At 42.9% G+C, this 25261-nt stretch overlaps 1 protein-coding gene across 1 annotated transcript in view; it reads left to right on the top strand.

The window, feature by feature from the left end:
- Positions 1-25261, top strand: part of LOC140482086 (uncharacterized) — a 186418-nt gene that overhangs the window by 122494 nt on the left and 38663 nt on the right. Inside the window, exons 29-36 of the mRNA XM_072579024.1 lie at positions 20315-20359; positions 20451-20549; positions 20650-20757; positions 21028-21081; positions 21177-21230; positions 22779-22832; positions 24111-24164; positions 24958-25065. Coding sequence (XP_072435125.1) covers positions 20315-20359; positions 20451-20549; positions 20650-20757; positions 21028-21081; positions 21177-21230; positions 22779-22832; positions 24111-24164; positions 24958-25065 — 576 coding nt within the window. The remainder of the gene's footprint in view (positions 1-20314; positions 20360-20450; positions 20550-20649; positions 20758-21027; positions 21082-21176; positions 21231-22778; positions 22833-24110; positions 24165-24957; positions 25066-25261) is intronic.

Raw genomic sequence — 25261 nt, 5'->3', positions numbered from 1 at the left:
AAGTCTGTACTAATGCTGAGTTCTTGAGCAAAGTGTGTTATGTTTGTTTTAGGTATATTCTGGGTCTGTAGATTGTTTACAGTGCAGACTTGATTTTTAGTAGAATGATGTGCTCTTTCCATCGGATGTGGGAGATCCGGGAGCATTTCAATGCTCCTGGAGACTATATCTGCAGGAAGTTTGTGAGTCCTATCAGATTTCATGGATCGGTTGGAGGAGCATTTAGAGGCAATAAGCAATTTACAGGAATTAGAGATTTTGATGGATGGCAATTTCAGGAAGGTGGATACCGCGCAGATACAGTCAGGTAGATGGGTTACTGCTTAGAAAGGTAGGAGAGGTAGGCAGGGAATGCAGGAGTCTCCTGTGGCTATCCCCATCTCAAACAAGTATGCTGTTTTCGATAATGTTGGGGTGATGGCCACACAGGGGAATGTAATACTGACAGCCAGGTTTCTGGCTCTACTGTAAAGAGGGGCACATCAAATTCCAAGAGATTGGTTGTGATACGGAACTTTAGTAAGTGGAACAGATAGACATTTCTGCGACCAACAGCAAGATATCAGAATGGTGTGTGTGTGTCCCTGGTGCAAGGGTTGGAGAAGGTGCAGAATATTCTCAAAGGGGAGAGTCACCAGCAGAAGGTCATTGTGCATGTTGGTATCAATGACACAAGTAGAGAAAGGAACATGGACTTGCAGAGAGAATATAGGAAATTACGTGGGAGATTAAAAAGTACATGCTTGAGCTAATAATATCTGGATTTCTCCCAGTGCCATATGCTCGTGAGAGTAGGAAGAGGAGGATAAAGCAGATGAATGTGTGGCAAAGGAGCTGGTGTAAGGGGCAAAGAGTTTTGGATCATTGGGATCTTTTCTGAAATAGAAGTGACCTGTAGAAGGACATATTGCACCTGAATTGGAAGAGGACCAATATTCTGGCTGGGAGATTTGTTACTGCTACTCAGGAGGCTTTAAACTAGTAAGGGTGGGCATTAGGATCGAAAGAGAGATCATGATAAGTCTGAGGCTGGTAGAGTAGAGAAGGGGAACAAGTTAACTAGTCAAGGCAAGCAAGAGTAAGACAAAGAATGATGTAAGATTCTGGATTAGAGTGGTGCTGGAAAAGCACAGCAGTTCAGGCAGCATTCGAGGAGCAGGAAAATCAACGTTTTGGGCAAAAGCCCTTCATCAGGAATAGAGGTAGAGTGCCTGCAGGGTGGAGAGATAAATGAAAGGAGGGTGGGGGTGGGAAAAAAGTAGCATAGAGTACAATAGGTGAGTGTGGGTGGGGATGGAGGTGATAGGTCAGGGAGGAGGGTGGGGGAAGGTAGCAAAGAGTACAATGGGTGAATGGGGGTGGGAATGAAGGTGATAGGTCAGAGAAGAGGGTGGAGTAGATAGGTGGAAAGGAAGATAGGCAGGTAGGACAAGTCATGGGGACAGTGCTGAGCTGGAAGTTTAGAAATAGGGTGAGGTGAGGGAAGGGGAAATGAGGAAAGTGTAGAAGTCCGCATTGATGCCCTGGGGTTGAAGTGTTCCGAGGTGGAAGATGAGACGTTCTTCCTCCAGGTATCAGGTGGTGAGGGAGCGGTGGTGAAGGAGGCCCAGGACCTCCATGTCCTCAGCTGAGTGGGAGGGGGAGTTGAAATGTTGGGCCACAGGGCGGTATGGTTGATTGGTGCGGGTGTCCGAGAGATGTTCCCTAAAGCGCTCTGCTAGGAGACGTCCAGTCTCCCCAATGTAGAGGAGACCGCATCGGGAGCAACGGATACAATAAATGATATTAGTGGATGTGCAGGTAAAACCTTGATGGATGTGGAAGGCTCCTTTAGGGCCTTGGAGAGAGGTGAGGGAGGAGGTGTGGGCACAGGTTTTACAATTCCTGCGGTGGCAGGGAAGGGTGACAGGACGGGATGGAGGGTTGTTTGGGGGGGCGTGGACCTGACCAGGTAGTCACAGAGGGAATGGTCTTTGCAGAAGGCGGAAACAGGTGGGGAGGGAAATATATCCCTGGTGGTGGGGTCCGTTTGGAGGTGGCGGAAATGTTGGCGGATGATTTGCTTTATGTGAAGATTGGTAGGGTGGAAGGTGAGCACCAGGGGCGTTTTGTCCTTGTTACAGTTGGAGGGGTGGGGTCTGAGGGCGGAGGTGCGGGATATGGACGAGATGCGTTGGAGGGCATCTTTAACCACGTGGGAAGGGAAATTGCGCTCTCTAAAGAAGGAGGCCATCTGGTGTGTCTCTGGTGGAACTGGTCCTCCTGGGAGCAGATATGGTGGAGGTGGAGGAATTGGGAATATGGGATGGCATTTTTGCAAGAGGTAGAGTGGGAAGAGGTGTAATCCAGGTACCTGTGGGAGTTGATGGGTTTGTAAAAAATGTCGGTGTCAAGTCAGTCATCATTAATGGAGATGGTGAGGTCCAGGAAGGGGAGGGAGGTGTCAGAGATGGTCCAGGTAAATTTAAGGTCAAGGTGGAATGTGTTGGTGAAGTTGATGAATTGCTCAACCTCCTTGCGGGAGCACGAGGTGGTGCCAATGCAGTCGTCAATGTAGCGGGGAAAGAGGTGGGGAGTGATGTCGGTGTAACTACGGAAGAAGCACTGTTCTATGTAGCCAACAAAGAGACAGGCACAGCTGGGGCCCATACGGGTGCCCATGGCTACCCCTTTGGTTTGGAGGAAGTGGGAGGATTCGAAGGAGAAATTGTTGAGGTTGAGGACCAGTTCAGCCAAACGAATGAGAGTGTCGGTGGAAAGGTACTGTTGGAGACGTCGGGAGAGGAAGAGAAAGAGGGCTTGGAGGCCCTGGTCATGGTGGATGGAGGTGGTGAGGGATTGGATATCCTTGGTGAAGATGAGGCATTGGGGACTGGGGAAATGGAAATCTTGGAGGAGGTGCTGGGCATGGGTGGTATCTCTAACGTATGTGGGGAGTTCCTGTACTGGGGGGATAGGACAGTGTCGAGGTAGGTAGAGATGAGTTCAGTGGGGCAGGAGCATGCTGAGACAATGTGTCTGCCAGGGTGGTCAGGCTTGTGGATCTTGGGAAGGAGGTAGAACCGGGCAGTGCGGGGTTCCTAGACTATGAGGTTGGAAGCTGTGGGTGGGAGATTTCCTGAGGTGATGAGGTTCTGTATGGTCTGGGAGATGATGGTTTGGTGATGGGGGTTGGGGTCATGGTCGAGGGGGAGGAGGTCTCCACGAGTTGGCGTCTGGCTTCAGCGGTGTAGAGGTCAGTGCACCAGACTACCACTGCTCCCCCTTTATCCGCTGGTTTGATGGTGAGGTCGGGATTGGAGCAGAGGGAGTGGAGGGCTGCGCGTTGTGAGGGTGAGAGGTTGGAGTGGGGGAGGGGGGTGGATATGTTGAGGCGGTTAATGTCCCAGCAGCAGTTGGAAATGAAGAGGTCGAGGGCAGGTAATAGGCCAGCACAGGGTGTCCAGGTGGATGGAGTGTGTTGGAGGCGGTCGAAGGAGTCCTCAGAAGGTAGGCAGGAGTCCTGATTGTGAAAGTAAGCATGGAGGCAGCGGAAGAAGTGTTTGACGTCACGGCGTGTATTAAATTTATTGATGCGTGGGCGGAGGGGGATGAAAGTGAGTCCTTTGCTGAGGACTGATCATTTGTCCTCAAAGAACGAGGTAAGATTGAATAATTAAACTGCAATTATTTCAATGTAGCATGCCTGACAGGTAAAGCAGATGAAATTAGGGCATGGTTGGGAACATGGAACTGGGGCATCATAGCTATGACAGAAACATGGCTCAGGGAGGGGCAAGATTAATAGCTTACTGTTCCCGGATAGAGGAAAGATAGGAAGGGGGGGCAAGAGATGATGATTAGATTTAGATTTAGATTCCTGTTTAGAGGAGGGGGAGTGGCATTTTTGGTTAAGATTAACATTCCAGTTCTACTTAGGGAGGATGTTCCTGGGAGAACATCCAGTGAAATTACATGGGTGGAATTCAGAAATAGGAAAGGGATGATCACCTAATTGGGATTGCACTGTAACCCCCAATAGTTAGTGGGAAATTGAGAAACAAATGAGAAAGGAGATCTCAGATATCATAAGAACAAAAGAGTTGTAATGGTAAGCAGTTTTTACTTTCCAAACATAAACTTTGGACTGCTATGGTGTTAAGGGCTTGGATGCAGAGGAATTTAAGTGTGTACACGAAAATCTTCTTACTCAGTATGTGGATGAACCGACTAGAGAAGGAGTCAAATCTAACCTTCTCTTGGGAAATAAGGCAGGGCAAGTGATTGATGTGTCAGGCACCGGGGGGTGGGGGGGGGGGGGGGGTGGTGGGTGGGTAGGTGGGGGATTGTGTGGAGATGGAGCACTTTGGGGCAAGTGATTATAATTCTATTAATTTTAAAATAGTTGTGGAAAAGGATAGACTTGATCTAAAAGTTGAAGTTCTAAGCTGAAGGAATGTATTAGGGAGGAACTTTCAAAGTTGATTCAGGGAGGCTGTTTGTGGTAAATGACCAGTTGGAAAGTGGGAAGCCATTAAAAATGAGAAACTGAGGGTTTAGAGACAGTATACTCCTGTGCGAAAGCTCAGGCTGCTAAGTCTAGGAATGCTGAATGACTAGAGAAATTGAAGCTCTGGTCAAGAAAAAAAAGGAGGCATTTGTCAGGTATGTCCTGTGAATCCATAGCGAAGTATAAAGGCAGTAGGAGTATATTTAAGAGGGAAATCAGGAGAGCAAAAAGGGGATGTGAGATAGCTTTGGCAAATGGAGGTAAGGTGAATTTAAGAAATTCTACAAATACACTAGCAAAGAGTAACTAGGGGGGAGGAAACAACCCCTTAAAGATCATCAATGTGTGGAACCACAGGAGATGGATGAGATACTAAGTGCATATTTTGTGTCAGTATTTACTGTAGAGAAGGACATGGAAGCTAGGGAACTTGAGGAAATAAGTAATGATGACTTGAAAAATTTCCATATTGAAGCTATCAATGGCTCAGTGATTTCTCCACAGCTAGAGTAACCAATATTCAACAACAGCTATGGGTGCCAAGTTCAAAACCATTTATTCTGCTCATCCAGTAGGAAATTAGATAGTCACAATAAAAGAGAAAAGCTGTCCAGTGGAAAATACGAGAATCAAAATCTCAGCATAAAGGTTGTAATGTGAACATTGAGTTACATCAACAGTTTGGACCAGCTTCATAATTTGAAGGGATAACAAATAAAACACACTGGTAAATGATTTAATACCTGTAATTCATTCACTTATACATTCCATCTCACTTTCACCTTATGCATTAGATAATTGAGTCTTCCTAAAGTTAACCAAGTTCAGAAGCAAATTATTTATTTGCACACAATGAAATATTAGATTGTCTCTTCAGAATTTTAATTACAAGTCCCAAAAGTTTAAGAAAAGAAACTCACTATCCCAGATATGTCACGGTAGGAGTACCATAAATTGGATCATGAAAATAAAATTTCTAAAAACCACCTGATCAGAACCAAAAATTGGACATTGATTCAAATATGTTTCCCTTCCATATTTTTATTCCATCTGCTTCGATTGGACAGTTTGTTTGTTACAACAAGTGTGTAGTTAAATCTAAGTTGTTTACCTTTAGAAACTTGCGGCAATTTCAAACCTATTGGCAGAGTCCAATTTATCTATTTGCTTCAGAATCTTGAATGTTCAAATAATGTTTCTTATGGACATAATGAACCACTGAGCTGGAGAAAGACAGACCAGCGCAGAAATCAGGTGATGGAGTAGAGTTCCAGTTTGTTGGGTTAGCATTGCAAATCCAGGACCACAAAAAATCACAGCCACTAATGGTGATTAGAAAGCTGGGATGTGATGGTGGATGAACAGACAGTAGCGTGAATCCTTGATGGACCAAGTAGAAAAATCTCCTGAGTTTGAGAAGCCATCATGAGAGAATCATTCCCCTTGTGCGTTGAAGAGCCAAATTTCTGGTATTGAGACTGGCTCCAATGCAATGAGGTGTATGTCGGTTTCCAAGAGATCAATTGTGTTAGGGGATTCTGTAGTCAGAGGTACAGACAGATGTTTCTGTGGCCAACAGAGAAAAAGCAGAATGGTGTGTTGTTTCCCTGGTGCCCTGGTGTCAAGCATGTCTCAGAGACGGTGCAGAATGTTCTCATGGGGGAGAGGGGCCAGCAGGAGGGTCATTGTCCAACGACATTGGAAGGGAAAAGGTTGAGACTCTGAAGGGAGATTACAGAGAGTTAGGCATAAATAATAAAAAGGAGGTCCTCAAGGGTAGTAATATCTGGATTACTCCCAGTGCTACAAGCTAGTGAGGGCAGGAATAGGAGAGAGCAGATGAATGCATGGCTGAGGAGATGGTGTATGGGAGAAGGATTCACATTTTTGGATCATTGGAATCTCTTTTGGGGTAGAAGTGACCTGTACGAGAAGGACAGATTGCACCTAAATTAGAAGGGGACTAATATACTGGCAGGGAGATTTGCTAGAACTGCTTGGGAGGGTTTAAACTAGTAAGGTGGGGGGGGGGTGGGACCCGGAGGGGGGGTGGGGTGGGATCCAGGGAGATAGTGAGGAAAGAGATCGATCTGAGACGGGTACAGCTGAGAACAGAAGTGAGTCAAACAGTCAGGACAGGCAGGGACAAGGTAGGACTAATAAATTGAACTGCATTTATTTCAATGCAAGTGGGCTAACAGGGAAGGCAGATGAACTCAGGGCATGGTTAGGAACATGGGACTGGGATATCATAGCAATTACGGAAACATGGCTCAGGGATGGGCAGGACTGGCAGCTTAATGTTCCAGGATACAAATGCTACAGGAAGGACAGAAAGGGAGGCAAGAGAGGAGGGGGCATTTTTGATAAGGGATAGCATTACAGCTGTGCTGAGGGAGGATATTCCCGGAAGTTATTTGGGTGGAACTGAGAAATAAGAAAGGGATGATCAACTTATTGGGATTGTATTATAGACCCCCCCCCCCCCCAATATTCAGAGGGAAATTGAGAAACAAACTTGGAAGGAGATCTCAGCTATCTGTAAGAATAATAGGGTGGTTATGGTAGGGGAATTGAACTTTCCAAACATGGACTGGGACTGCCATAGTGTTAAAGGTTTAGATGGAGTGGAATTTTTAAAATGTGTACAAGACAATTTTCTGATTCAGTATGTGGATGTACCTACTAGAGAAGGTGTAAAACTTGACCTATTCTTGGGAAACAAGGCAGGGCAGGTGACTGAGGTGTCAGTGAAAGAGCACTTTGGGGCCAGTGACCATAATTCTATTCGTTTTAAAATAGTGATGGAAAAGGATAGACCAGATCTAAAAGTTGAAGTTCTAAATTGGAGAAAGGCCAAGAACTTTAGGCAAGAACTTTCAAAAGCTGATTGGGGACAGATGTTCGCAGGTAAAGGGACGGCTGGAAAATGGGAAGCCTTCAGAAATGAGATAACAAGGATCCAGAGATAGTATATTCCTGTCAGAGTGAAAGGGAAGGCTGGTAGGTATAGGGAATGCTGGATGACTAAAGAAATTGTGGGTTTGGTTAAGAAAAAGAAGGAAGCATATGTCAGGTATAGACAGGATACATCGAGTGAATCCTTAGAAGAGTATAAAGAAAGTAGGAGTATACTTAAGAGGGAAATCAGGAGGGCAAAACAGGGACATGAGATAGCGTTGGCAAATAGAATTAAGGAGAATCCAAAGGGTTTTTACAAATATATTAAGGACAAAATGGTAACGAGGGAGAGAATAGAGCTCCTCAAAGATCAGCAAGGCAGCCTTTGTATGGATCCAGAGAAAATGGGGGAGATACTAAATGAATGTTTTGCATCAGTATTTACTGTGGAAAAGGATATGGAAGATATAGACTGTAGAGAAATAGATGGTGACATCTTGCAAAATGTCCAGATTACAGAGGAGGAAGTGCTGGATGCCTTGAAACGGTTAAAGGTGGATAAATCCCTAGGACCTGATCAAGTGTACCCTAGAACTCTGTGGGAAGCTAGGGAAGTGATTGCTGGGCCTCTTGCTGAGATATTTGTATCATCCATAGTCAAGCCAGGCAACTATAGACCGGTGAGCCAGTCCTCGGTGGTGGGCAAGTTGTTGGAGGGAATCCTGAGGGACAGGATGGCAAGGCAAGGACTGATTCAGGATAGTCAACATGGCTTTTTGCATGGGAAATCATGTCTCACAAACTTGATTGAGTTTCTTCAAGAAGTAACAAAGAAGATTGATGAGGGCAGAGTAGTAGATGTGATCTATATGGACTTCAGTAAGGTGTTTGACAAGGTTCCCCATGGGAGACTGATTAGCAAGGTTAGATCTCATGGAATACAGGGAGAACTAGCCATTTGGATACAGAACTGGCTCAAAGGTAGAAGACAGAGGGTGGTGGTGGAGGGTTGTTTTTCAGACTGGAGGCCTGTGACCAGTGGAGTGCCACAAGGATCGGTGCTGGGCCTCTACAATTGTAATTTACATAAATGATTTGGATGCGAGCATAAGAGGTACAGTTAGTAAGTTTGCAGATGACACCAAAATTGGAGGTGTAGTGGACAGCGAAAAGGGTTACCTCAGATTACAACAGGATCCGGACAAGATGGGCCAATAGGCTGAGAAGTGGCAGATGGAGTTTAATTCAGATAAATGCAAGGTGCTGCATTTTGGGAAAGCAAATCTTAGCAGGACTTATACATTCAATGGTAAGGTCCTAGGAAGTGTTGCTGAACAAAGAGACCTTGGAGTGCAGGTTCATATCTCCTTGAAAGTGGAGTCGCAGGTAGATAGGATAGCGAAGAAGTCATTTGGTATGCTTTCCTTTATTGGTCAGAGTATTGAGTACACGAGTTGGGAGGTCATGTTGCAGCTGTACAGGACATTGGTTAGGCCACTGTTGTAATATTGCGTGTAATTCTGGTCTCCTTCCTATCGGAAAGATGTTGTGAAACTTGAAAGGGTTCAGAAAAGATTTACAAGGATGTTGCCTGGGTTGGAGGATCTGAGCTATAGGGAGAGGCTGAAAAGGCTGGTGCTGTTTTCCCTGGAGCGTCGGAGGCTGAGGGTTGACCTTATAGAGGTTTACAGAATTATGAGAGACATGGATAGGATAAATAGGCAAAGTCTTTTCCCTGGGGTCGGGGAGTCCAGAACTAGAGGGCGTACGTTTAGGGTGAGAGGGGAAAGATATAAAAGAGACCTATGGGGCGACCTTTTCACACAGAGGGTGGTACGTGTATGGAATGAGCTGCCAGAGGATGTGGTGGAGGCTGGTACAATTGCAACATTTAAGAGGCATTTGGATGGGTATATGAATAGGAAGGGTTTGGAGGGATATGGGTCGGGTGCTGGCAGGTGGGACGAGATTGGTTTGGGATATCTGGTCGGCATGGACGGGTTGGACCAAAAGGTCTGTTTCCATGCTGTACATCTCTATGACTCTATGACAAGGTAATCAACGTCACATTATCATGTGCAGGAACTGCTTCAATTGAACCCATTATCCAGCTGACTAAAGATCAGGAGTTAAGGCTCTGCAACAATATCCTGGAAGCTCTGTAATATGAATGTCCATTATAAATAGTTTATTTCTTTAAGCTAAACTTTTCCATTAATGTTTATGAAGATTCATTGCCAATGGAATGAAAAATCCATCTTTTATAATAATTAAGGACCACGTGTTTACATCCCCTGTTACAATGAAGACAGCTGCTACTTGTAACATGACACTTTTCTATGACTTTACCATTTCCTTGGCTCCTCAACAGCCTCGGTGGTATAAAACCGTTAACCTAATATCCAGTTTTGGAGTAGTTCTGACTTCCTCCTACATATAAAATGTCTAAGAGAGTGTGCTTATTTGTGCGCATCAGCTTACTGCCAAACACAATGAGTGGATGATCCAACTCTGTCATATTCTCCTGTGCTGAAAATGTGTTGCTGGAAAAGCACAGCAGGTCAGGCAGCATCCAAGGAACAGGAGAATCGACGTTTCGGGCATAAGCCCTTCTTCAGGAATGAGGAAAGTGTGTCCAGCAGGCTAAGATAAAAGGTAGGGAGGAGGGACTTGGGGGAGGGGCGTTGGAAATGCGATAGGTGGAAGGAGATCAAGGTGGGGGTGATAGGCCGGGATGGGGGCGGAGAGGTCAGGAAGAAAATTGCAGGTTCGGAAGGCGGTGCTGAGTTCGAGGGATTTGACTGAGACAAGGTGGGGGGAGGGGAAATGAGGAAACTGGAGAAATCTGAGTTCATCCCTTGTGGTTGGAGGGTTCCTAGGCGGAAGATGAGGCGCTCTTCCTCCAACCGTCGTGTTGCTATGGTCTTCATCCCTTGTGGTTGGAGGGTTCCTATTCTCCTGTCCCCATCATTAGTTAGATGCTGCGAACCTCCCCCAGCTCTCTGCCATGCTCAGGTAACCCTGGGGCAGAATCAGGAGAGGAGTCATTAGCAAGAGAGGAAAACAGAAGGCATTGACTATATCTGTGCATGCCCTGTCTCTCTAAGTAGCCCCAATGAATAAATCGCTCTGCACTATCACATCTACCACTCTCAGGCAGATACTGCACAGGTTCGGTGCAGAGTAAAGATCACTAGCTCCCAAATTTTGCCATCAAATCAAAAAGTTGATAATTTGCTCTGTCTGGCATCAGCCTCCTCTGCAAAGTGGACCATTTGAGTTTGGGGCTTTTGTCATACTGGCACCAGGAGCACAACGGAGTTGAATCTCACAGCAATAACATTTTATTCTATCATCTCTGTCACTTCTCAATATCATGAAAAGCTGAGGCCAAATACAAATGACAACTAAGGGCATCTTCCAAATTGGAGTACTTGCTGTGATAACAGGTGTACAATATTTTCATTTTTGGAATTTGGATTTTTTTTAAAATAGAGGCAGATTGATGTTGGTTAGTCCTGTGAAGGTGTTTGTTTTTAAAAGAAAGATATTTTTAAAAGACAGGCTCAGAAAGTCATTAGGACTGTGACCTAAATATATAACCTCTAAGAGGCCATGTGACATCAAGGCAACTGCCTAACAGACACCTGTGGTGTTAATGGACGAAATGCTTATACTGCTGCATTTATGGCAGACAGAGTGAACAGATTAAGGCATTAGTTTTGCTTAGACTTCAGAATGGAAGAATCATGTCAGTTCAGAGGCTCCAGTCACCTCATTGGAACTGATTTCTAGTCTGTGGAGCCTCCAAGCCTAGAGAGCTTAAATAAAAAAAAGTCTTCATGTTGAAAGTTTAGGCTGTCAGAGTTGTGAAAGTTTCATGCTGGCAGACTCAAACAAGTCATATTAAAAAAAAACTCAGATGTTTAACCACAATGATAATCAACTGTAAAATTTAAACATATTATTCTCGTGCATGTCTCAGTTTAGCTTCTCCTAGGATGGATGTGTTGTCCCAGTCGAAGTGGTGTCCTTCCTCATCTGTATGTAAGGATTCTAATGAGAGCGGGTCATGCCGTTTCTTGGCCAGTTGATGTTAGATAATAGACAATAGGTTCAGGAGTAGGCCATTCTGCCCTTCGAGCCTGCACCACCATTCAATATGATCATGGCTGATCATCCTTAATCAGTATCCTGTTCCTGCCTTATCTCCATAACCCTTGATTCCACTATCCTTGAGAGCTCTACCCAACTCTTTCTTAAATGAATCCAGAGAGTGGGCCTCCACTGCCCTCTGGGGCCGAGCATTCCACACAGCCACTACTCTCTGGGTGAAGAAGTTTCTCCTCATCTCTGTCCAACATGGTCTACCCCATATTTTTAAGTTGTGTTCTCTGGTTCAGCACTCACCCATCAGCGGAAACATGTTTCCTGCCTCCAGAGTGTCCAATACTTTAATAATCTTATATGTCTCAATCAGATCCCCTCTCAGTCTTCTAAACTCAAGGGTATACAAGCCCAGTCGCTCCAGTCTTTCAGAATAAGGTAGTCCCACCATTCCAGGAATTGACCTTGTGAACCTACGCTGCACTCCCTCAATAGCCAGAATGTCTTTCCTCAAATTTGGAGACCAGAACTGCACACAATACTCCAGATGTGGTCTCACCAGGGCCCTGTACAGCTGCAGAAGAACTTCTTTGCTTCTATACTCAATCCCTCTTGTTATGAAGGCCAGCATGCTATTAGCCTTCTTCACTACCTGCTGTACCTGCATGCTTACCTTCATTGACTGGTGTACAAGAACAGGGTAAAAACAATGACTGCAGATGCTGGAAACCAGATTCTGGATTAGTGGTGCTGGAAGAGCACAGCAGTTCAGGCAGCATCCGAGGAGCAGTAAAATTGACGTTTCGGGCAAAAGCCCTTCAGATCTCTTTGTACTGCCCCTTTACCTAAATTGATCGCATTTAGGTAGTAACCTGCCTTCCTGTTCTTGCCACCAAAGTGGATAACCATACATTTATCCGCATTAAACTGCATCTGCCACGCATCTGACCACTCACCTAACCTGTCCAGATCACCCTGTAATCTCCTAACATCCTCCTCACATTTCACCCTGCCATCCAGCTTAGTATCATCAGCAAATTTGCTAATGTTATTACTAATACCATCTTCTATATCATTAGTATATATTGTAAAAAGCTGCGGTCCCAGCACTGATCCCTGCGGTACCCCACTCATCACTGCCTGCCATTCCGAAATGGAGCCGTTTATCACTACTCTTTGTTTCCTGTCCGCCAACCAACTTTCAATCCTCCAAGCTAGGTTTCATTCTGGAATTTTATTTGTCAAGTATTACCATCAGCTGGGATCAATTAAAATATTCATCATTCTGACTCGTGGTCACCAACCTTCAACGCAATTCCCTAACCCTGTCAAATGTTCTGTCTTACCATGTCAGTGCACCTCCATTCAACCATTTGATTTTTTTTTTGGATGAGGTAATAATTTACTTATGGGAGACAATGAGGTCTGCAGATGCTGGAGATCAGAGTTGAGAGTGTGTTTCTGGAAAAGCACAGCAGATCAGGCCGCATTTGAGGAGCAGGAAAATCAATGTTTCAGGCCGGAGCCCTTCATCAGCCGTTCCTGGACCCTTTAAACATACCCCACCATTTAATAGTATCATGGTTGGTCTGACTTTAAACGTATCCCCGATGGTCTTTCACTCCCTTCGTAATCAAAAATCTATCCACCTCTGCCTTAAAAATATTTAAATGTACTGTACCCTTTTGACAAAGAGATTTCCGAATACTCTCAACTTTCTCTAAAAGAGAAGGAAATCCTTGCCTCTGTCTTAAATGGACAACCTCTTATTTTTAAACTATGGCTCCTAGTTCTAGATTCTCCCACAAGAAGAAACATCATTTCCACACCCACCTGTTTAAGTCCCCTCAGGATCTCAGAAATCACCACTACTACCTCACAGTGCCAAGGACCCAGGTTCGATTGCAGCCACGGGCGACTGTCTGTGTCATGTTTGCATATTCTCCCCATGTCTGCATGGGCTTCCTCTGGTTTTCTTCCACGGTCCAAAGATGTGCCGGTTAGGTGGATGTATATGTAGTTTAGGGGGTTGGGTAAGATTCTCTTCTCAGGGTTAGTGTGGACTTGACAGGCCAAATGACTTTTTCAAACATTTGCAGGATTAGAGCATCGCTGGCTAGGCCAACATTTACCTGCCCCTCAGAGAAGCAGGCGAGAGTCAATCACATTGCTGTAGTTCTGGTGTCGCATATAGACCAGACCAGATAAACATGGCATTAGTGAACCAGATAGGTTTTTCCCTGACAATTGATTTATGGTCATTAGACTCTTAGTTCCAAGTATTTAATTGAATTCAAATTCCACCAACTGCCATGGCAGAATTCAAACATGGGTTTGTAGCACATTACCTGGGTCCCTGGATTAATAGTCCAGTGATAATACCACTAAGCCATTGTCTCCCTACACTGTAGGGATGCTATGATTCTATGATAGCCTGTGCTACTTTAATCTCAGATTTCAGCTCCCAAAAGGTACTACTCTAAATGATGTGCAGGGGGGCTCAAGGATGGACAGCACTGGAAGCTTAATGTTCCAGGGTATGGATGCTATGGGAAGGATAGAGTGGGAGGCAGGCGAGAAGGAGGAGTGGCGTTTTTGATTAGGGATAACATTACAACTGTACTTCGGAAGGATATTCCTGGAAAAATGTCTCGGGAAGTTATTAGGGTGGAACTGAGAAATGAGAAAGGGATGAGAAAGGGATGATTGTGCTATTGACACCCCAATAGTCAGGGGGAAATTGAGACACAAATTTGTAAGGAGATCTCAGTTATCTATCAGAATAATAGGGTGGTTATGGTAGAGGATTTTAACTTTCCAAACATTGAGTGGGACTGCCATAGCGTTGAGGGCTTGGATAGAGAGGAATTTGTTAACTGCGTACAAGAATTTTTCTGAATTAGCATGTGGATGTACCTATGAGAGAAGGTGCAAAACTTGACCCACTCTTGGGAAAGAAGGCAGGGCAGGTAACTGAGGCGTCAGTGAGGGAGCACTTTGGGGCCAGTGACCATAATTCTATTGTTATTAAAATAGTGATGGAAAAGGATAGACCAGATCTGAAAGTTAAAGTTCTAAATTGGAGGAAGGCTAATTTTGACAGCATTAGGCAAGAACTTTCAAAATTTGATTGGAGGCAGATGGTCACAAATAAAGGGATGGATGGCACGGTGGCTCAGTAGTTAGCATTGCTGTCTCACAGCACCAGGGACCCAGGTTCAATTCCTGCCTCAGGCAACTGTCTGTGTAGAGTTTGTACACTCTCCCTATGCCTGTGTGAGTTTCTTCTGGGTGCTCTGGTTTCCTCCCATAGTCCAAAGATGTGCATAAATTGCCCATAGTGTTAGGTGGACTTGACAGGGGCAAATGTAGGGGGGTGGGTTGCTCTTTGGAAGGTTGGTGTGGACTTGTTGGGCTGAAGGGCCTGTTTCCACACTAAATGGAATCTAAAATGGGAAGCCTTCAATAATGAGAGTCCAGAGACAGTATGTTTCTTTTAGGGTGAAAGGAAAGGCTGGTAGATGTAAGGAATGCTGGATGACTAGAAAAATTGAAGTTTTGGTCAAGATTAAGAAGGAAGCACCTATCAGGTGTAGATCACAGAAATTGACACATTCCCTAGAAGAGTATAAAAACAGTAGGAGTATATTTAAGAGGGAAATCAGGAGGGCAAAAAGGGGACACGAGATAGCTTTGGCAAATAGGGTTAAAGGGAATCCAAAGGAATTCAACAAATACATTCAGGACAAAAGAGTAACTAGGGTGAGAATGAGGGCCCTTAAATATCAGCAAGGTCACCTATGTGTGGAATACCAGGAGATGGGGAGATACTAAATGAGTATTTTGCATGGAAGATATAGAATGTAGGGAAATAGATGGTGACATCTTGCAAAAAGTTCATATTACAGAGGAGGTGGTGCTGGATGTCTTGAAATGCATAAAAGTGGACAAATCCCCAGGACCTGATCTGGTGTACCCTAGAACTCTGTGGGAATCCAGGGAAGAGATTGCTGGCCCTCTTGCTGAGATATTTGTATCATCGATAGCCACAGGCGAGGTGCTAGAACCTGGAGGTTGGCTAACGTGACGCCACTATTTAAGAAAGTGAAGGAACTGTAGATTGCTGAGCCTGACATTGGTGGCTGTTGGAGGGAATCCTGAGGGACAGGATGCACATGTATTTGGAAAAGCAAGGACTGATTAGGGATAGTCAACATAGCTTTGTGTATGCAAAATCATGTCTCACTAACTTAGTTGAGTTTTTTCAAGAAGTAACAAGTATATTGATGAGGGCAAAGCAGTGAATGTGATCTATATGGACTTCAGTAATGCATTTGACAAGGTTCCGCACAGTTGACTGGTTAGCAATGTTAGATCATATGGAATACAGTGAGAACTAGCCATTTGGATACAGAACTGGCTCGAAGGTAGACGACAGTGTGGTGGGTTGCTTTTCAGACTGGAGGCCTGTGACCAGTGGTGTGCCACAAGGATCGGTGCTGGGTCCACTGTTTTTCATCATTTATATAAATGATTTGGATGGGAACATAGGAGGTATAACTAGTAAGTTTGTAGATGACACCAAAATTAGGGGTGTAGTGGACAGTGAAGAAGGTTACCTCAGAGTACAATGGGATCTAGATCAGATGGGCCAATGGGCTGTGGAGAGGCAAATGGAGTTTAATTTAGATAAATGTGAGGTGCCGCATTTTGGAAAGGCAAAGCAAGGCAGGACTTATACACTTAATGGTAAGGGCCTGGGGAATGTTGCTGAACAAAGAGACCTTGGAGTGCAGGGTGGTTCCTTGAAAGTGCCACCTCAGGTAGATAGGATGGTGAAGATATTGTTTGGTATGCTTTCCGTTATTGGTCAGAGCATTGAGTATAGGAGTTGGGAGGTAATGTTGCAGTTGTACAGGACATTGGTTGGGCCACTTTTGCAATACTGTGTTCAATTCTGGTCTCCCTGCTATAGGAAGAATGTTGTGAAACTTGAAAGGGTTCAGAAAAGATTTACAAAAATGTTGCCAGGGTTGAGGTGTGTGCTTTATAGAGAGAGGTTGAATAGGCTGAGGGATAATCTAATAGAGGTTTACAAAATCACGAGGGGCATTGATATGATAAATAGACAAGGTCTTTTCCCTGGGCTGAGGGAGTCAAAATCACAAGGGTATATGTTTAAGGTGAGAAGGGAAAGATATAAAAGAGACTTAAGGGGCAACTTTTTCATGCAGATGGTGGTGCATGGATGAGGGTAGAGCAGTGGATGTAGTGTACATGGATTTTAGTAAGGCATTTGATAAGGTTCCCCATGGTAGGCTTATGCGGAAAATCAGGAGGCATGGGATAGAGGGAAATTTGGCCAATTGGATAGAAAACTGGCTAACCGGTCGAAGGCAGAGAGTGGTGGTAGATGGTAAATATTCAGCCTGGAGCCCAGTTACAAGTGGAGTTCCGCAGGGTTCAGTTCTGGGTCCTCTGCTGTTTGTAATTTTTATTAATGACTTAGATGAGGGAGTCGAAGGGTGGGTCAGTAAATTTGCAGATGATATGAAGATAGGTGGAGTTGTGGACAGTGAGGAGGGCTGTTGTCGGATGCAGAGGGACTTAGATATGATGCAGAGCTGGGCTGAGGAGTGGCAGATGGAGTTCAACCCTGCCAAGTGTGAGGTTGTCCATTTCGGAAGAACAAATAAGAATGCGGAATACAGGGTTAATGGTAGGGTTCTTAGTCAGGTGGAGGAACAGAGGGATCTTGGGGTCTATGTACATAGATCTTTGAAGGTTGCCACTCAGGTGGATAGAGTTTGTAAGAAGGCCTATGGAGTATTATCGTTCATTAGCAGAGGGATTGAATTCAAGAGTCGTGAAGTGATGTTGCAGCTGTACAGGACTTTGGTTAGGCCACAGTTGGAGTACTGTGTGCAGTTCTGGTCGCCTCACTTTAGGAAAGATGTGGAAGCTTTGGAGAGGGTGCAGAGAAGATTTACCTGGATGTTGCCTGGAATGGAGAGTAGGTTGTACGAAGATAGGTTGAGAGTTCTCGGCCTTTTCTCGTTGGAACGGCGAAGGATGAGGGGTGACTTGATAGAGGTTTATAAGATGATCAGGGGAATAGATAGAGTAGACAGTCAGAAACTTTTTCCCCGGGTACAACAGAGTGTTACAAGGGGACATAAATTTAAGGTGAAGGGTGGAAGGTATAGGGGAGATGTCAGGGGTGGGTTCTTTACCCAGAGAGTGGTGGGGGCATGGAATGCGCTGCCCGTGGGAGTGGTAGAGTCAGAATCATTGGCGACCTTTAAGCGGCATTTGGATAGGTACATGGATGGGTGCTTAATCTAGGTTAGAAGTTCGGCACAACATCGTGGGCCGAAGGGCCTGTTCTGTGCTGTATTGTTCTATGTTCTATATGTTCTATGTATGGAATGAGCTGCTAGAGGAATTGGTAGAGGCTGGTACAACTACGGCATTTAAAAAACATAAGGATGTGTATATGAATAGGAAGGATTTCGAGATATATCGGTCAAATGCTGGCAAATGGGATTAGATTTATTTCGGATAGCTGGTCAGAATGGCCGAGTTGGGCTGAAGGATCTGTTTTTATGCTGTAAATCTCTATGACTCTCTTGATTCTATGGATTGAGAGACCTGAGTTTATAAGTGCATAAGTCATTAAAGATTGCAGCAAAGATAAAGAGCGCAGGTAATAAAGCATACAATATCCTAGCTTTATTAAGTGACATAGAGAACAAGTGCTGGGAGGTACAGCAGAATTCGTATAAGACCCCATTTCAATCTCAACTGAAATATTGTGTATAGTAACGGGAACAAAACCTGAAGGTGAAGGCATTGGTGAGAGTGCAGAAGAGGTTTAACAAAATGTTTCCAGAAATGAGAAACTTCAATTATCAGGATAGATTTTAGAAGGCGGGACTGTTTTCCTTGGTGAGGAAAGGTGAAGAGGAGATTCAATCTGTCAAAATCATGAGGTGTGTAAACAATGGGGATATGGAAAAACTGTACCAACTTGTGAAAGGATCAAGAATGAGAGGGCACAAATCTAAAGTTACTTGCTAAAGAGAAAAACATGATGCGAGGTAAAAAAACATTGTTTTCATACAGCAAGTGACTTGGGTTTGGGATGTACTGCCTGGAAATATGTTGGAGGCAGCTTCAATCAAGGGTTCGATTCAAGAGGATCATATGAATCGAAACAATGTACTGGGGAAAGGGGAGAAAGCAAAAAGGTGATGCAAAGTCATAATCATTCGGACAGCCAGTGCAGATACATTGGGCTCAAGAGCTTCCTTTGTCACTGCAACAATTTTAAAATTCTGATTCTGTGGTTCTTGGGTGCATTTTGGCTGGAATAGGGACTGAATTTGCTGTTCAAAAGCATCTAGTCAAAAAGAATACTACAACATGGTGCATCAAGACAGAGAGTAGGATCCAATGTTCTCTGGCTCATCTCTGCTGGTCTTGCTGCAAGAAGTGGACAAGAGGAAAGAGAACCTTCATCAGATACAGCAATGGTAGTGGGAGCACTCAGCTACTGTCATCCTTGGCATACAGAATGACAAGTAATTCAAAACACAAACATAAGAGATGGAGCTGGAGAGGATCATTCAGATTCTTGAACTTGCCACCAGTCAATAAGATTATGGACGATCCAATTCTGACCTTAATTTCAGTGTTCTGATTGCCCCACTCCCCCCACCAGTCCACAAATATTGCTGCCCCTTGTAGATCCAAACTCTGCTTATCTTACAGTCAATGGCCCAGCCTTCACTCCTCTCTGAACCAGGTTGCTAAGGTTTTAGTAATTAAATCTTATCAAATGCCATTTTACTTGTTGCTGTCATGTAATAAACCTTCTTGTCTTATAAGAACCATTTTGTTTTCTGTAGATCATGGATAAAAGTCAGGTAAAAGTTGTTTCCACTGAATCCATGGCCTGAGATGGGTTTGTTATCCTTTTTACACATGGGTCATGGCAGTATGGCAGTTCAGGATGCAGAGAAATTTAACAAAGAGACTGGATAGTGAACAAGTTATTGTGTCTGGAGTAATCTATTAGTATCTGACAGGGTCTTCTGGATGATGAGATATTTAAGTGATTTATTTCCAGGGGGCATCTCTCATTTGACCCCCAGAGGATTGACAGAAACCCCATTTACGCACATGAACCAAACACCCGCTGAAGTTATGGAGCAATAGAAACCTGAAAAAAATTTACATCTTATGGTATATAAGGGATTCAGGAATAAAATGCAACATCTGCTGGATATGCCATGCCAACAGAAACTCAGGGTAAATGCCTGGGAACCAGTGAAACAGGAACCTATAATAATCAAGATTTGAAGGAGCCAGTGTTGGACAGGGTTGGACAAAGTTAAAAATCACACAATACCAGGTTATAGTCCAACAGCTTCTTCATCAGGTGGTTGTGGAGCAGGATCATAAGGCACAGAATTTATAGCAAAAGGTTACAGTGTCATGTAGCTCAAATATATTAAATAAACTTAGATTAAGTCTTTCATCTTTTAGAATGGGTTTACTAGTTTTATTTCGTTAATATGTAAATCCCAAATTCCTTTTAAGTCACATTTTCAAGATAACTTCAGAGTTTCTAACAAAAGGTGTCCTCTCGGCTCAAACAATGCATTAAAATTGTGAGGTTAAAGCAGAGAATAAACTGATCCACTTCTCTGCCTTGTAATTTCATGTCCAACTATTGTGTCCACTACTTAAACCATTCAGAGTTGTTTTTATTTTGATAGGAGTACATCATTTTGACAATTTGCTTTTTGCTAGGGTCCCCGTGGTGAAAATGGTTCCCCAGGAGCGCCAGGTTCAAAAGTAAGTTTCATGTCAGATTCGTTTTGAATGCGGGCTTCTTGTTAAATAAAAGAGTTTTAGCATTATTTCATGTTCCATCTTTAAACTCTAGGGTGCGGCTGGTCCTGCAGGTGAGCGTGGACCCCCTGGTTCTTCCGGGCCTACAGGGCCACGTGGGCTTCCTGGTGACAGTGGATCAGCCGGAGCACAAGTAAGCAACTTTGTTGCTTTTTTCAGAAAGAAATCATGTATATACACAGACAAGGAGAGCCAGTACTTATGTTCATTGTTGCTTCATCTTTGAATGTCAGGGTCTTCCTGGGCCTGCAGGCCCACCAGGCCCAATCGGCCCTTCAGGATTACAAGGTATGCCAGGTGAAAATGGTCAGCCAGGTGGTATTGGGCCTAAAGGTGAAAGAGTAAGTATTGTTCTTTATTCCATTTGTTTAACCCCCTATTGAATATAATTCTTTTTGTTTTAAATATAAAATATTTAAGTCTTTCATCTTTTAGAATGGGTTTACTAGTTTTATTTCGTTAATATGTAAATCCCAAATTCCTTTTAAGTCACATTTTCAAGATAACTTCAGAGTTTCTAACAAAAGGTGTCCTCTCGGCTCAAACAATGCATTAAAATTGTGAGGTTAAAGCAGGTTTGCACAGAACTAAGTCTGTATTTTCTATGACAGGGGGAGGCTGGTCCAATAGGATTTGATGGTGCACCTGGCAAAGATGGTACCTCAGTGAGTGCACAGAATTTTGTCTGCATCTTGTTAGTCACTTTGTTTTGGTAACAAAATCTGTGCTCAACGTTTTTACTATTTCTATTCTCCTGCAGGGGCAGCAAGGCCCAATGGGTCCACCAGGTCAACCAGGCCCTACAGGAGGGCGGGTAACTTAACATTTTCCAAACATTTTTTGATGTTTGTCACCTGAGAAAGATTGATTGCTGTTTAGTGTCAATAAATAAAATAAAGGCTGAAGAAAATATAACAGACTCTGGTAAAGAAATAGTGTCATATGTATACAAATCAATATTATTAAATAAATTGGTCACACACTGTAGTGAGGAAGAGATACCCTAGAAGTTATAAATACCACAAGTTGTTGGCTAGTGTGTACTGGGTCTCACTAGGTTTCACAAAAGTGACATCTCAAGTTCAACATCTTCATAATCTCTGCATGCATTTGTGCATTAATTGCTCAGTAAACATGCCAGCCAAAGTAATTAATAACATAAGTTCCCTTTTAATGTTGATCATTGTTAATTAATGCTAATCAAACACATAGAAATAAACCAAATATAACTGTGGAGTGTTGTGTGTTAGCTTGTAAATTGTTGTTGGAGGTTTTAAAAATATCTAACTTTAACTACTGTTTGAAACTGTTATCTTTCTTTTGTTTTTCTCTCCAAAATTTTCCAATCCTTCATTTATTTCACTTACTGCATATTCACTCACTTTAATTTCCCCACCTTTATCTTTAATCCTTCCTCTATTTATCTCTTGATTCTAAAACTCATTAAGGTTTTCTGTTGGTCATTAAAATGTCTGATGTCATTTTGCAGGCATTGTCCCATTATCTACTTGCACTTATATCAAGCTTGTTTCCACTTTAACAAAAATCATTGATCAATAACCTGAATTAAGAGGGCTTGTTGTGAAATGCCAGAACCCTGAATAATTTGGTCGAATATGTCTGAAATGTTCTTGTCAAATAAACAGGAATCTAGCAGGAGATTAAATTAAATCTCAGCAGCCTTAAAATCTGTACCAGAAGATGAGCTAAACAGTATGTACCTCAATGGTTCAATTCCTGCCTCAGGTGACTCTCTGTGTGGAGTTTGCACATTCTCCCCGTGTCTGCGTGGGTTTCCTCCGGGTGCTCCGGTTTCCTCCCACACTCCAAAGATGTGCAGTCAGGTGAATTGACCACACTAAATTGCCCGTAGTGTTAGGTAAGGGGTAGATGTAAGGGTATGGGTGGGTTGCGCTTCGGCGGGGCGGTGTGGACTTGTTGGGCCGAAGGGCCTGTTTCCACATTGTAAGTAATCTAATCTAATCTAATCTAATCTAATCTAATGGACATTGCTTCAATGGAAATGACAATAGGATTAGGTGTAAAACAAATATTTACAACTGTCCCTTTTGCTCTGCGTTAATAAGTTGCATTTTTGTAAATTGGTAAATTGATGTCTTTGTTGGGTCTTCACCAGAGACACATATCCATTAATCTAATAGGCACTATAATGGAATATGATCATTGCTACAAATCAGTTGGCTGCACTCCCTGATACCCAGAAGCATGCACACTAGTTGCAAAATCTCTCATACGCTTATGTAAATAAAAAGTGAAAAATAACCAACAAATAGTTGAAATTTTTTAAAAATTCATCAATTTGTAAACCTCTTTAATTATCCATTGATTTTTCTGATATTAGGGTGAGTCTGGCCCAGCTGGTCCTCCAGGTCCTATTGGTTCTCGTGGTCTTCCTGTAAGTAAATTTTATTGAAGATTTAATTGAATAAATGTTTATGCAGTTAAAAATCAGGTAAAATAATTTAGGCTGCAGAAATGCTTTATGATGATTGTAACGTGCTCTCACTTTAAGGAATGTGGAAAATTGATCTCAAAGAAAGTTAGTTCAGCAGCATTCTGATGGAACTCTGTCAGCCAAGCAGCTTCTTTCTGTTTTAAAAGCAGACTGACAAAATGGTTATCTCATCGTCTGACCTGTTATAAGCCCAAAGGTCTTTACTGAACATGGGACATGCAATGATTGCACATCTTATGTTACTGTTTGAGACAGCCAGTGCTTTTGTGTTTGAATGGCTCATCCAATTTGAGATTATAGTTTTGAACTATTTTCGGGAGAAGACCTTTTTACAACAGCTATTGGGAATGTTTCTTTCTTGAGGGACAAAAGTGGTTTGAATCCACTAAAGAAGTAAGGTGATGCTCCAAAGGCGATCTTTTGCCATTTTTTGTCATCAGTATAAAAATGTAAAAATATAATAAAACATTTTTTAAAATGCCGCTCTCTGTAATCAGTTTAGAACTTCAAATATAATCACCTTGTGTAACACAGAAAGAGAAATTAAGCAGGGATGATTGAGTAGCCAAATGCAACCTGTCCAATTATCTGCCCATGTAATTGTAAGTGCATTTAAGATCAACTAGGCTACATTATAAAATGGAACCTGGCCTGGTTCTCCTCGAAGAGAAAATCTACTCTCTCCTTTGTAATCAAGGGATTTCGTTTTGGTCAGGCATTTTGGAGCAGACTGGTGAGCCTGACTGTCAGGCAATAACAATGTGCTGTTCCTGTGCAGCTGAAGCTAGGATCTTATTTCTTCTTCAAAGCCATTTAGATCACTTGAGGGTAGTTTTAAAGTTAGATCTCCTTGCAAAGCAGAGTCTAGCACAAAACATCTTGCCCCAATACCCCTGTGGACACTCTGTCTCAGCAGGACTTCAGCTGTAGACACCCAACAAGATTCACAGTGAGAAATAAAGCAAGAGATTGAGAAAGCTATATGCTACGGTTAGGCCTATGCTTACTTCAGTTTAATTATTTGCACCTAATTATGGTACATATGCTGAAATAAAATACACATGTAACAGATAAAGATATGCAGACTTCAGATTTATTAAGAGCAATTTAAACAAAATTACAATTGTATCATCAACAATTAATATGAATTGTATGTCATGTATCTCAAATCTGAAGAAAATTATTTATTATTAAAAGTATCTCAATTATTTTCTTCAGGGTGAACGAGGGGAAATTGGTCCTAAAGGTCCTAGTGGATTTCCTGGACCTCCGGTAAGTTGAGACTTAATAACGAGTCTGTGAAATATTGTAAATAGGGTGCCTATTTCTGGAATATCAATAATAGCTATAGTTTACTGTCAGGCAGAAAATAGCCTTTCGATTATTTCAGGTTAAGTGGGAAATGGACATCAATACAAATGAAAATATTGTGGGATATTTTGTTAGGAAGGATAAGGAGGATATACATTCTTGGGCATATACCAATAAAGTGAAAAGCATGGAAAAAGAAATGCACAAGTCACGAAAATAAACGATTCTGGTAAATAAGGCCCTGAAAGGCAAAAACAAAATCAAATTGAACAATATGGTAATTGTTAAATTTATAGGGAAACTTGATTAGAGCCATAATTTGGGTCGTGTGGACAGTTCTGAACATAATAAAGAGGCATTGGAGGAGTTGCACAAATCATTCAGTAGAAAGATGCCAGGACTCAGACATTACACCTGAAAAGCTTGGCTGTTTTTGCTTGAGAAAAATGAAAAGAGAGAGTGACCTGACACAGCTCTTTAGAGTTATGAAAAAATTATATCATGTCTCCATAAAAATGTTTTTCTTACTTGAGTGAAAGAATGGTTACTAATAAATTTGACAGTTTGAACAATGCAGCTGAGATCTGATTTTGATTAAGCCTCAGGCTGACCTTTCTGAGAACATGTTGATGTTGATATTGATACTATGCAAAGAGCCTGGTGCAAGTTCAATTTTGCTGTCTCAGAATTTAAAGATGAAAACTGTGTTAACTTTCATTCCAGCGCATGACTAATCTGTAATTTATTTAATTAGGGTCTTGATGGTCAGCCTGGTCCTAAAGGCTCAGATGGGAACCCTGGCCCAAAAGGCAGCTCTGGCGTACCAGGTCCTACAGGTATAATTGGAATACCTGGTCGACTGGTAAGCAAATTTTCCAATAGTATACAGTAGTGCCTCGACATACGAACGACCCTGTTCATGAACAAATCGATTTACGAACAGGATTGTATGTAAAATTTTGCTTCAACATACGTACGAAATTCAAGGTACGAACAAATGGAGTGAAGTGCAGGCTTTTGTTGAGAGGCATCACCCAACAAAACTGTGACCAACAGAG

Source organism: Chiloscyllium punctatum, chromosome 10 (genome assembly GCF_047496795.1).
Source record: "Chiloscyllium punctatum isolate Juve2018m chromosome 10, sChiPun1.3, whole genome shotgun sequence".
NCBI lineage: Eukaryota > Metazoa > Chordata > Chondrichthyes > Orectolobiformes > Hemiscylliidae > Chiloscyllium > Chiloscyllium punctatum.
Note: the sequence above shows the minus strand (reverse complement) of the source record. Positions and strands in the feature narration are given on the sequence as shown.